General features: G+C 39.6%; 1 protein-coding gene across 3 annotated transcripts in view; it reads left to right on the plus strand.

Moving 5' to 3' along the window:
- The first annotated feature begins 4848 nt into the window (after positions 1-4848).
- kiaa1191 (KIAA1191 ortholog) overlaps positions 4849-14233 on the plus strand; it is a 35991-nt gene continuing 26606 nt past the window's right edge. Inside the window, exon 1 of one of the 3 annotated variants that reach the window (XM_057850483.1) lies at positions 4849-4952. Coding sequence is in view for 1 of the 3 variants with exons in the window: in XM_057850485.1 (XP_057706468.1) it covers positions 4917-4952 (36 nt within the window). In the remaining 2 variants the exon portion in view is untranslated. The remainder of the gene's footprint in view (positions 4953-14233) is intronic. The other 2 variants (XM_057850484.1, XM_057850485.1) reach the window with 2 other exon arrangements.

Here is a 14233-nt window from a genome sequence, read left to right on the forward strand (position 1 = left end):
ATTTATGAGAATGGGCTAAGCTACTAATTGAGCATATATCTCGTAAGTTAATTTTATTACTAACACTGCGTTTTGGGGTCATCAACTGGTTTGCCCCAAGCCACAAAAGTCAAACTCCTCCTATGCCTTTCAAGGACGACTAGCAGCTTCTAAAAATGGATTAGGCCTGTACATTGGGCGCAAACCAGTCCGAAACCTGGTCTAAAAAGCCACTTTGCCTAGATCTAATCAGCGCCTTCGCCGACCGCCTTAGACTCACTCACCAAACACCTGGGGTTTGATCGAACCCAGGTTAAGCACCACTGCTCTATACATTATTTATGTGTTAAATAACTATTCTAGCTGGAAACGTCCGGTTTTATTGCAATATCTACGTAGTTTTGTAAAGAGGCCCATTTACAGCAAACATCACTCGTGTTCAAATGGTACATTGTGCTTGCTAGTTGCCATAGAAGGGTAACAGATGATTAGAAAACCTTGTGCAATTATGTTGGCACAGCTCAAAACAGTTTAAGTGGTTAAAGAAGCTATAAAACTGATCTTCCTTTCAGCTAGTTGGGTATCTGGAGCATCACCTTTAAAAAGAAAAAGACAACTTTCACGTGAAACTTGACAATCTGTTCTTTAAAATGCAGGCTATTCCATAAGAGAAATTGCCAAGAAATTGAAGAGTTCCTATAACACTGTGTACCACTCCCTTCAGAGAGCAGCACAAACAAGATCTAACCAGAGTAGAACGATAAGCGGGAGGCCCCGCTGCTCAACCAAGCAAGAAGACAAGTACGTAAGAGTTTGAGAAATAGATGCCTCGCAGTTCGTCATCTAGAAGCTTCATTAAATTGTACCCGTAAAACGCCAGAGTCAATGTCGACAGTGAAGAGACGACTCCGGGATCCTGGATTTCAGGGCAGCGTGGCAAAAAATATATATATATATATATCTGAGACAGGCTAATAAAAGGATACGATTAATATGAGCATAAGAACACAGACATTGGACAGAGGAAGATTGGAAAAAAGTTTTATGAACAAAAAAAATTATAGTTTGAAGTGTTTGGACTTTGGATCATAGAGAAGAACATTTGTGAGATGCAGAACAACTGAAAATATGCTGGAAGAGTGCCTGATGTTATCTGTCAACCATGGAGGAGTTAGTGTGAATGTCTGGAGTTGCTTTGGTGCTGGTAAAGTGGGAGATTTGTACAAGTTCAACGGGATTTTAGATAAGGAAGCCTATCACTCCATTTTGCAACGCCATGCCATACCCTGTAGACAAAACTCGATTGGAGTCAATTTCATCCTACAACATGACAATGACCCAAAGCACACCTCCAAATTATGCAAGAACTATTTAGGAAAGAAGCAGGCAGCTGGTATTTTATCTGTAATGGAGTGGCTAACACAGTCAACAGATCTCAAACCCACTGAGCTGTTGTGGGAGCAGCTTGACCATATGGTATGCAAGAAGTGTCCATCAAGCCAATCCAACTTGTTGAAGGTGCTTCTGGAAGCGTGAAGTGAAGTTTCTTCAGATTACTTCAATAAATTAACAGCTAGTATGTCATTGGTCTGCAAAGCTGTAATTTTACAAAGGGAGCATTCTTTGATAAAAGTCAAGTTTGAAGGAGAAAATTATTATTTCAAATAAAAATCCTTATTTCTCACCTTGACAATGTGTTAACTATATTTTCTGTTCATTTTGCAACTCATTTTAAAAATAAAAAGCGTGAATTTTAAAGGAAAACACAAAATTGTCTTGGTGACCCCAAACTTTTGAACGGTAGTGTATATTCAAAAATTATTCATTTCATACATACATACATACATACATACATGCAGTAAAAGCCAAAGGTTTGGACACACCTCATTCAATGCAACACAAATGAAGGTCCCAACCACATTGCAATCATTTCCACTAATTAACCCTGAAAAGGCATACCTGTGAAGTCAAAAACCATTTCAGGTGACTCCTCCTTGAAGCTCATCAAGAGAATGGCAAGAGTGTGCGAAAAAGTAATCAGAGTAAAGGTTGGCTACTCTGAAGATACTAGTATATTATACAGTACGTTTTTAGGTATTTCACCTTTTTTTGTACATAATACCTCACATCTTCATTTATAGTTTTATTACCTTCAATGAGAATTTATAATGTAAATAGTCATGGTAATAAATAAAACGCACTAATGAGAAGTTGTGTCCAAACCTTTGGCCTGTATATTACATGTGTTTGTAGGGTTTGGGTGTGTGTGTGTTGTATATGTATAATCATCTGCTTGGATTTCTCCACTTTCTAATCATTACTCTCCCACAAACTTCAAAAACAAAAACAAAATAGTACAGAGAATCAAATACATGCCTCTTGCACTAATACAGTGAAGGAAAGGGCCATAAAAATGGCTGGCAACTTCACCATTCAGCAAATCAAGGACATTAATTCAGTGGCAGCATACTCTGTGATGAGTCGTGTGATGTGATCAATATTGAACACCCATCGCTTTTATGCAGGTACGTTTACTCCGATCATAGACTTCATAACTATTTAGCTGACACTTCGTCATTCTTTGCGTCACACCTTACCATAGGGGGCCGAGCTTCATTTAGTAATAGACAGCTAAAGATGGCACACGCTCAGTCCAAGCCCAATTTAAGCTTGGATTTTTGAAGAACTACGAAAGCTGTACCGCATACAAACAGGAAGGTTTGTCTCAGGAATGATTTGTTCGAGGATTCAAGGTAAATATTATATTTTTCGTACCATGCATGCATTTTGAAACGTGAAAAAAAATCAATGGGAGAATGGGAAACACTATGGCATTGGCATCATTCTTCGACATATATACGTAAAATAGATGTGTAACTGCCCATTTTTTTGCATTTTTTTTTTAACAAAGAATCGAGACAGTTATACATCCATATCTATGAAGAATTTGGGGATTTAAGCATTTATTCACATGAATTTCGCTAGAAAAGCTCTTTACATCAGGCGGCCGCTAGTCTCATTCGCTAACAGAGTAGCATTGTACTTAGACATATTTACGTAAAATAAACGCTAAATGCACAGTTTCTTTGCTTTTAACCAAGAATCGAGACTGATACACGTCCATATCTATGAAGAATTCGGGGATTTAAGCATTTACTCACAGGAATTTTTGCCAGAAAAGCTCTGTTTCCACCAGGCGGCCTCTAGCCTCATTCGCTAACAGTATATAGTGTATAATGATTATAAAGGGCTGTTCTATTCTATAGTAAGTTGTGATTATATGTAGAATGTATTAATAATCTATTTACATATTATTTGCCGTAATAATATTTATTAATATATATAATAATATGTATAATATAGTATATAATATATTATAATATATATTGTAATAATATTATTATTCATAATTGATTCTACATGTTTAATTTAACATCTCTGATGTTAAATTGAGTGATTTATTAGCAGTTGAAAACTTGCAGGAAATTAAAAAAAAAATTAAGTTGCTATTTTGGGCAAAAACATATATGTTAAATATTGCAATTGATCCTGAAAATATAGGTGATTATCCCTGCTTTTGGTAATTTTTGTTAGCCTGGTACACTAGACACAACGCTGTTCCAGCTATTGAGTCTGGCCACCATTCCCACGGAAACAATTTCCAGGGCGGAGCAAGCCACAGCAAACAGACAGCGGAGTGGACCAATCAGCGACGGGCAGACGTGACGTTAGTAAAATGGCGACCGCAGGACGATGGACTTGCGCGTGGAAGTAAACATACGAAGAGAGCGGAGTTTATTCGACATGGCTAGCGCGAGACAGACTGTTGTCAATGACTCGTGTCGATGTGTTTTTGGTCATTTAAAACAGATTTTACCGTGGATTGGAACATATTCTCGGCTCTGCCGTTCACCATCTGTGCTGCTGAAGAGACGACTTTCGACGCGCAAGAGTGACGTTGCTCGTGAAGAACACGTCACGCAAATAAACGAATCTGATTTGTCGATTGATTTTGTACCTGCTCGAAAAGGCCGTTAATGGGATGATTTCCAGACTATACTATCAGTGTTTGAAAAATACAGGGAGAATAGTCTGGCAGAGCCAGGCTAAATTTTTGTACCTCTAGTGTAAAATCTGAGACGTTTATAGCCATTTTAAGTTGTGTTATACTTATATAAACAAGTAATGGGATTTTATAAGGGAACGACTTTGAATTTTTTGATGCCACTGCTCACGGAGAGTCATATATGGCTAAGGTAGGTACCTGTTTTGGTTTTAGGTCGGTAGCAGTTTTGGTTTTGAAAATATTTGAATTTGTTTAAAAATAGGCCCCTTACGAATCGGCCCCGTTTCCCCTGTCATGTCAATAGGTTATGAAGTCTATGATAGGGGATAAAAAGTACTTTCAAACAGCAGGACACAGTGTAAAATGTAAAGTGATTCAAAATGCAGTTTAAATCAAAATTTCTAAAAATATGAATCTTGTTTTGTACGTTGCAACAGTACCACCTATCGGTTCATGGATGATCATGCAAAAAAAAAAAAAAAAAAAAAAACGTGACATCATGGAGTGGGGTATTTTTTCCTTTGCATTTACTGGACTGGATTTGATTAATTTGTCAACGCATAAACATTAACAGACCATGTGAAATGCACTGATTTTCGAAGAGACACAAATACATGATGTAAGTTAGAGAAAAATAGAATACTTTATTATGATATGAAAAATGTGTACACTGTACACGTTTGTATGCGAATTCATTCGTTGTTACCATCTTTAACCTCACTTTGTCCATTCACCACCGTATAAAGTTTGTCACTCAATAGTGTTGCATTCGCTTGCTCTGCGTCACGGCGCACTCCCTGCCCTCATCAGGCGTGACCAAAAGTCATGGACGAGCAAACATGCCGCACTGTTTGTTCTCTCGCTCGGTCAAATGGGACATGAAAGCAGCGAGATTATATTTCAAGAGGTGAGGAATAACTGGCAGGTTGGTGATTGCATTATATTAATTATGCACGCCACTTTGTTCAATGGAATTTAATAAAGGGCGTTACATCCAGACTGTGAAACCTAGTGATCAGCCAAAAATACTAAACTTAATGTACAGTTTTCTGAATGGATATTTGTGTAATTCAAGCGCTGGCGTTGTCACATTAATTTTGAGGCTTGACATTTGTTTCTTGCTGTCACTCTACATCCGCGGACAGGTCACATGTCTATGTTGGATCCTCTTCAGTCGACATATTATCCACTGGCAATGATTCAGATAATAACTCGGCAGTGACTTATTACTTTTCCATCATCTTATTACCATCTTATCTTGTGTATATTCTCCAGACAGTTTGGTTTTGTATTGATTTGTTAAAAGCATTTTTGAAATCTTAAAGCGGTTTCTGTCATAACTCAGATTTAGCAATTCAGACGATAATGTGGATGTTTTTTGATGAAATGACATCTGTTAAAAAAGCACAAAAAAAAAAAGATTACAAAAGTTCCCTGTGGCTGTGTTTGTGCAACCTCATTCATACGCGAGTTTAAAGGGGGGTTCAGGGGGGCATGCCCCCCTGGTGGCCGAAACATGTCATTGCATATATATATATATATATATATATATATATATATATATATATATATATATATATATATATATATATATATATATATATATATATATATATATATATATATATGTGTGTGTGATTTTAAAATTAAGAGTTTTCTGGTAAAATATTGTTTATAAAAGTTGTAAAGCAATAAAACAAACAACAACAAAAATAATTAAATGACCAAAAAAATATTATTGTAATGGATCAAAATTATTTTTCGAACAGATCATGTGACTAGCACCTTAGACGGTCATTTACTTTGGTTAGCCAAAACCACCTGAGGACCAACCAAAGAGGCAAGATGGATATACGTAATTTTTTTCAAACCTTAGCTTTCAAAAGCGACAACAACTACTGAGCAAGAACCAAGGATTGAAAATGTGGACCATGAAACGGCAAAGAGCACCGCCAAAATGGTGAGCGGAGTTTCAATTTGGCCAATGAAAGACGCTAATTGTACAACAGAGCCACCACCGGCGGGCGTACCATTTTGCATTAGTAGCCACGTTTACATGCTGACTTTTATTCATACCGATTCAAATCATTCCAAATGGAAATTTCACATCAGCTGTTTACATGTCACTTCATCTATTCCGATCCAGCGTTTACATGTGACTGCCTTTATTCCGAAAGGACGTTTGACAACTGCCGTCTGACATGCGCAGATTAATCAAAACAAAGCGTCACGTTGCAAAACATGGAGATCGATCGTCAGATCAGCTGCTGTTTTAACTTTTCGAGTGGAAACAAAACTTCAGAATGATACGCCGTTCATTTAAAAAGTTGTGTGGGTGCGCTGTGCGTGTGCTTGGAAGCCATGTTGCAAGTGACGTTACTTACGTCACCAAGTGACGTCACCACGTCAGTAAGGAGCATGCGCAGAAAGAACGCAACCAGACACCATTCCGCTTCCCTGTTTACATGATATAATTTTACTTCTAATCGGTTTGGGAAAAGGAATATTCCACCCCTGTGAATCGGAATGAAATTCCATTCGGTTTGGGCCTGTTCATTCCGAATGAGGTGTTTATATGGAACACATTTATTCGGTTTGAACAAATATTCCGATTGTAATTGGAATATTTGGCTCCATGTAAACGTGGCAAATGACGATCATGACGAAAATTATAGCTGTCCTAAGCAGCCTGATTTAGAATTCCAATCAAAAACGATGGGAAACCAAAAAAACAAAATGCTAATTTTTAACTTATTATTATACAGTGCTGGCCAAAAGTATTGGCACGCCTGCAATTCTGTAGGATAATGCTCAATTTCTCCCTGAAAATTATTCAAAATTGCAAATGCTCAGGGACTAATATCTTCATTTATTTTGCTTGCAATGAAAAAACACATAAGAGAATGAAAAAAAAATTGATCATTATCATTTTACAAAAAACTCCAAAAATGGGCCGGACAAAAGTATTGGCACCCTCAGCCCAATACTTGGTAGCACAACCTTTAGACAAAATAACTGTGAACAACCGCTTCCACTTTCTTACAATGGTCTGCTGAAATTTTTGACCATTCTTCTTTGGCCAACTGCTCCAGGTCTCTGAGATTTGAAGGGGTGCCTTCTCCAAACTACCATTTTCAGATCTCTCGACAGGTGCTCTATGGGATTCAGGTCTGGAATCATTGCTGGCCACTTTAGATTTCTCCAGTGGTTTTTCTTAAACCATTTTCTAGTGCTTTTTGAAGTGTGTTTTGGGTCATTGTCCGGCTGGAAGACCCATGACCTCTGTGGGAGACCCAGCTTTCTCACACTGGGCCCTACATTATGCTGCAAAATTTGTTGGTAGTCTTCAGGCATTGTTGATGCCTTTTCCCAGAAAGCTCTACTTTTGTCTCATCTGACCAGCGAGCATTCTTCCAAAACGTTTTTGGCTTCCTTAGGTAGGTTATGGCAAACTCCAGCCTGGCTTTTTTATGTCTCTGGGTCAGAAGTGGGGTCTTCCTGGGTATCCTACCATAGAGTCCCTTTTCATTCAGACGCCGACGGATAGTACGGGTTGACACTGTTGTACCCTCGGACTGCAGGAAAGCTTGAACTTGTTTGGATGTTAGTCGAGGTTCTTTCTTTCTTTCTTTCTTTCTTTCTTTCTTTCTTTCTTTCTTTCTTTCAAATTTCTTTTTATTGGTTTTACAAAAATACAGAACACCCCAACACACACCCAACAAAAAAAAAAAAAAACAAATGTTTCACTCTAAGTTGTCAAACACAGCCAACCATGAAGTCCAAGTCTAATCGTAAATGTCCAGAGAGCCATAGAAAGTTCTTCCATGCCATCACTCTCAATACATAATCGTTACAGAATCAAAATACAGTACAATACGTTCAAATGTCCAAATAGGAGCAGCATGGAAAGCGACCATACTATTGCCCATCCCCAATAGCTAAATTAACAATGTACAGCAACAGTGCATATGTCATTCCTGTACTTGTGTAGCGGTGTTATCAAAGAATGAAAGAAAAGGTCCCCATGTACTGTAAAATTTCTTTTCAGAACCGCGAAGAATATATCTAATTTTCTCGAGTCTAAGGTTCATCAGCACATCCCTTATCCAATGCGATATTGTGGGTGGGGCAGCCTCCTTCCACCTCAAAAGAACCAAACGTCGTGCCAGAAGGGTGGTAAATGCAATAACCCTACACCCCCAAGTAGGCAGCCGCAGACCCTCCGGTAAAACTCCAAATATTGATATTAAAGGATCAGGAGTGATTCTGACCCCCAACACTAGGGAGAGGGCTTCAAAAATACCCTTCCAAAATATTTCTAAGCTCGGACATAACCAAAACATATGGATCAGTGTTGCATCCACCAGCTTACACCTATCACACAAAGGGCTGATTTCTGAAAAGATTCTGGACAATCTTACTTTAGAATAGTGTACCCGATGTACTACCTTAAATTGAATCAGAGCATGACGAGCGCACATAGATGAATTATGTACCCTGCCCAAAACCTTAGACCACAGTCCCTCTCCGATTGGTATTTGAAGATCCCGTGCCCACAGGTCTTTGAGTCTGGATAAGGACGGAGCTGCCAAATGAGAAATTAGATTAAAAATGCGCTTAATTCCCCCTTTCTCTGTCGGATCCAAAGACATAACATCATCTAAAACTGTTGTAGGAGGTTTATTTGGGAAAAGTGGTATGATACTCTTAACAAAGCTTCTAAGTTGCAGATATCTAAAATGATGAGAATTAGGAATATTAAATCTTTGGACTAACTGTGCAAAAGAGGCAAAAATATCATCCACAAAAAGATCATTTAAATGTGTAAGACCCAGGCTGGACCACAGATGAAAGGCTTTATCAACTGTTGAGGGTACAAAAAAATGATTCGACGCCACTGCGCTAAAAAGGCAAGTACCAACTACACCGTTTTTTTTCCTAAATTGAGAAAGTATCCGAAGGGAGTGAGATAATACCGGGTTATTTCCCGATATCCCAGCTGTCAAGGGCAGTGGCGTACCACACAAGGCGGCTAATGAATTTGGGAGACATGCACATGATTCCATCTGCACCCAAGTGGGACCATTCTCCTTAAGATGGTAATATGACCAATATGCCATACAATTTAAGTTTGCGGCCCAGTAATACAACTGAAAGTTAGGAAGAGCCAAACCGCCCTCGCATTTAGCCCCTTGCAGGAATTCTTTACGTAAACGTGGCTGTTTATTATTCCATATATAAGAAGAAATAATTGAATCCAATTTTTTAAAATATGAAGCGGGAATGAAAATAGGCAAACATTGAAACAGGTATAAATATCTGGGCAATACCGTCATCTTGACAGCATTAACGCGTGCTGCTAGTGAGGTATGCAGTAGTGACCAATTAGCCAGATCAGTTTTAGTCCTAACCAAGAGCCTGTCAAAATTATGCTCACGGAGTCCCTTATATTGCTTGGTTACCAATATTCCCAAGTAATTAAAGCTACTAATATTCACTTTAAAAGGCAAGCTGACTTCACCAATTTCAAATTTGACAACATCTAAAGGCATCAATTCACTCTTATGGAGATTGAGCTTGTAACCTGAGAATCTGCCGAATCGTTGTAGCAGGTCAAGAGCAGGTGGAATCGAAGTTTGAGCTTTAGATATGTAAAGGAGTAAATCGTCAGCGTACAATGAAACTTTATGTTCTATGCCTCCTCTATTTATTCCTGTTATATATCGGTTAGATCTAATAGCTACTGCAAGAGGTTCAATGGCCAAAACGAAAAGCAGAGGGCTTAAAGGGCAACCTTGACGTGTCCCACGATATAAATTAAATGGCTCTGAAAGCTCATTATTAGTTAAAACCTTAGCCACAGGTCTAGAATATAATAATCTAATCCAAGATATAAATGTAGCCCCAAATCCAAACTGTTTTAGCGTCTCGAACATATAGTTCCATTCCACCCTGTCAAAAGCCTTTTCGGCATCCATAGCTATAACACATTCAGAGACAGACTGGCTAGGAGTGTAAATTATGTTAAATAACCGACGGATATTGAAAAAGGAACGTCTATTTTGAACAAAGCCTGTCTGATCATGGGTTATAATATTTGGTAAAACAGACTCCAAGCGATGTGCAAGTACTTTAGCTAGTATTTTGTAGTCTGTATTTAAAAGAGAAATAGGCCTGTAAGATCCAAGTTTCAATGGATCTTTATCTTTTTTCGCTAACAATGTAATGCAAGCTTGATTTAAAGTAGGTGGAAGGTAACCTAAGGACAGGGACTCACCATACACAGCCGTCAGAATGGGAGTCAACTGCCGAGCAAATTTTAAATAAAACGCACTGGGGAAACCATCTAAACCAGGCGCTTTCCCAGTTTGGAGCCCGGCTATGGCATTCCCAACTTCTTGTTGAGTCACCGGCTTATCCAGTTCTAAGACAATTTCTGGAGATATCTGTCGAGATTCCAAATCCTTAAAAAAACTTAGCATGGCCTCTGTGTCCCTGGGAGCCTCTGAAGTATATAATTCACTATAATAATTCTTAAAAGCTGTATTAATTCCCGACTGATCCGTAATAGTTTTACCATCCAATGTGATGCCGGTGATAGTAAATTTTGATTTAACACCCTTTAGTTGCCTAGCCAAAATTGAGCCCACTTTGTCCCCGTGTTCATAAAAATTACTTCTACTCCTATTCAGCAGATTCTCCACAAAGTATGACGAAACACAGTCATATTCTGATTTGAGACGAAGTCGCTCTTTATACAGAGCAGGAGAAGGAGATTGTGCATAAGTATTATCAAGATCTGCTATTCTCCGGTCCAAGTCTAAAAGTTTTGCATCGGTTTTTCTCCTTTTGGCAGCCATATAAGAAATGGTTTGGCCCCGTAAATAGGCCTTGAGTGCCTCCCAAATTACTGAAAAAGAAACCTCAGGGGTGGTATTGATATCTAAAAACAGCGTAATCTGATCAGAAAGAAAATTTACAAAAGCCTCATCTGCTAGTAAAAGTGAGTTAAACCTCCAATTCCTGCTGGTAGCACCTGCTTCCGGTAAATTTAACTTCAGCGCAAGAGGTGCATGATCTGAAATAACTATAGTTTGGTATTCACAGGAGCGAATATTGGATATTAATCTATTATCAGTAAAGAAATAGTCTATTCTGCTGTATGTATGATGTACATGCGAGAAAAAAGAATATTCCCTATCTTTTGGATGTAAAAAACGCCATACATCGGAAACACCAAGTTCTAAAAAACAAGATTGGAGGTAAGAAGCTGATTTGGATGCAACCCTGCCAAACCTATGCGACGACCTATCGAGCAAAGGATCCAAACAAAGGTTAAAGTCACCACCCATTATAAGTAAATGGGAGTTAACATCAGGGAGCAATTGAATAAGTCGTACGAAAAACTGCGCGTCATCAAGATTTGGAGCATAGACACTCGCTAAAATTACCTTTATGTTGTAAAGGCTACCCTGTACTATAATGTATCGACCATTTGGGTCCGCTATGATTCCAGTGGGAGTAAAAAAGATATTTTTATTTATCAATATAGCTGCCCCTCTTGCTTTAGCTTGAAACGTCGAATGGAAGAGCTGCCCCACCCACTCACATCTCAGACGCGAATGATCTGACCTTCGAAGATGGGTTTCTTGAAGAAAGGCGACTGCCGTCCTCATTCGTTTCAGGTGGACCAATACTTTCTTTCTCTTAACCGGGTGGTTAAGGCCTTTAACGTTCCAGCTTACTAGATCAAGGTCACTGTTCATGACGCTCCTCTGTGTAATATTATATAGACAATAGTCAGCATTAAACCCAAAAAATATAGTAACATTTTGACAGCATTAATGACAAAGTGACAGCAAATGACAATATTACAATGAGTGAAACCACCACCCCTTAACCCACCTCGAACCCCTAAGGCGAAACTAGCTGTCAGAGTAAACAGCACACCTTCCCGAACTAACGCTAAAACTTCCAGATAGAGCCTAATAACTCTAATCCCTCACCCGCTAAAGTAATAACATAATGATCCCCATGACTGTGAAAACCCCATATTGAAAACTTCTATAACAAAAGACCCCAAGTATGGGGGGACAAAACAAAAACAACGAACCCGAGTTTGCACCGATACTCGCAGGTCCATCAACCTGCCCAGAAAATAAAATATCACCATTACTTCAGTATGAGCACGTCCTTCATATAATTAACTAAGTAACTAAATGCCAACGCTAGCAACAATCAGAATCGATATGCCACGTGTCTTCAGCAGGGGAAAAAAGAAACAAAAAAACAGCACAACGTTGAGCAATTTAAACATGTAGCTAGCAAACTGGCAGCAATGAGCAATGGTCATAAACGAAAACTGTCACAAACATACATGAACAAAACTGAATCGAGTCAATGTGCAGCACCATCGAGCTTTTGGATGTAATTATTCGCTTCATCAACCGACCCGAACCAAACGCGGGTGCCGTCAGCCTGAACGATCCGAAGCCGAGCAGGGAAGAGCAGCGAGGGCCGAAGACCCTTCTCGTATAGCGCAGCCATCACCGCGCCGTAGGGTTTCCTTTGGCTCACCACCTCCGGAGTATAATCCTCATACACTCTGAAAGCGTGCCCCTGGTACTCGAGCGAGCGTCTCTTCCGTGCCTCCCGGACCAGCAGCTCCTTATTCTGGTAGCGATGAAAACAAACCAGGACGGGCCTTGGCTTCCCGTTAGCTGGTTTGGAGGTTGGATTACGATGGGCTCGATCCAACTCCGGAGCAGTTGGGAAAATTCCGCCCCCCAGCAGCTCCTTCAAAAGTTGGGAAAAGAACTTTGTCGGCTGCGGGCCTTCGATACCTTCAGGTAAACCCACAAGGCGAACATTGCAGCGACGATTTCTTCCCTCGATGTCATTTAGTTTAGCCGATAGCCGCTTGTTATCGAGCCGAAGTGCGTCACATGTTGTCTCAACACGTTCCAATCGTTGGTAAAGGGACTCCGCATTCTCCTCTAAGGAGACCAACCTCTTGTCATGGTCACTAACAGTTTGTTGGAGCCCATCAAGTTTCCCGTTGAGTTCGGCAAATGAAGACTTTAAGTCCTCCAAGAGAGTCGACCGGTGTTCGGCTAAAATGGCTACTAGCATCGACTCGCTAACCGGCGTGGTATCGGCGTCGGGCTTGCCGACCAGTTTAGTCTGCTTTGGCGGCATCGTTACACTCCAAGCAACAAAAAAGCAAGGCACAAATCAAAAGTTAAGGTTGAGCAATCATCAGGCAGGTTATATACTGGTGGGGAATAAAGTTCGATGTGTTTAGCGGGAGAGCGAGGCAAACACGTCTCTACTCCATGCCTGCCCCGTTAGTCGAGGTTCTTTAGCCACCATCCGCACAATTTTTCGTTGAAATCTCTCATCAATTTTTCTTTTCCATCCACATCGAGGGAGGTTAGCCACAGTGCCATTGGCTATAGACTTATTGATGACACTGCGCATGGTTGACACAGGAACATGCAGGTCTTTGGAGATAGACTTGTAGCCTTGAGATTGCCCATGCTTCCTCACAATTTTGCTTCTCAATTCCTCAGACAGTTCTTTGGTCTTCTTCCTTTTCTCCATGCCCAATGTGGTACACACAAGGACACAGGACAGAGGTGGAGTCAACTTTAATCCATTTTAACTGGCTGCAAGTGTGATTTAGTTACTGCCACTGCCTGTTATGTGCCACAGATAAGTAACAGGTGCTGTTAATCACACAAATAAGAGAAGCATCACATGATTTTTCAAAGGGTGCCAATACTTTTGTCCAGCCCATTTTTGGAGTTTTGTGTAAATCTATAACGATTTGATTTTTTTCCCATTCTCGTTTGTGTTTTTTCATTGCAAGCAAAATAAATGAAGATATTACTAACCAAGCATTTGAATTTAGCAATTATTTTCTGGGAGAAATTGAGCATTATCTGACTTGCAGGGGTGCCAATACTTTTGGCCAGCACTGTAAATATTCTTGTAAGTTAATTTTATTGCTGACACTGTGTTTCCTATAACCATAGGTTTAATTCACTTGGTGGATCATAAAATATCTAATATGTAAAAAATGTAATTTAAATCTCTGTCTGTCTCTCTCTCTCTCTCTCTCTCTCTCTCTCTCTCTCTCTCTCTCTCTCTCTCTCTCTCTCTCTCTCTCTCTCTCGTCCTCCTTCC

This window comes from Corythoichthys intestinalis, chromosome 11 (assembly GCF_030265065.1).
Source record: "Corythoichthys intestinalis isolate RoL2023-P3 chromosome 11, ASM3026506v1, whole genome shotgun sequence".
Lineage (NCBI taxonomy): Eukaryota > Metazoa > Chordata > Actinopteri > Syngnathiformes > Syngnathidae > Corythoichthys > Corythoichthys intestinalis.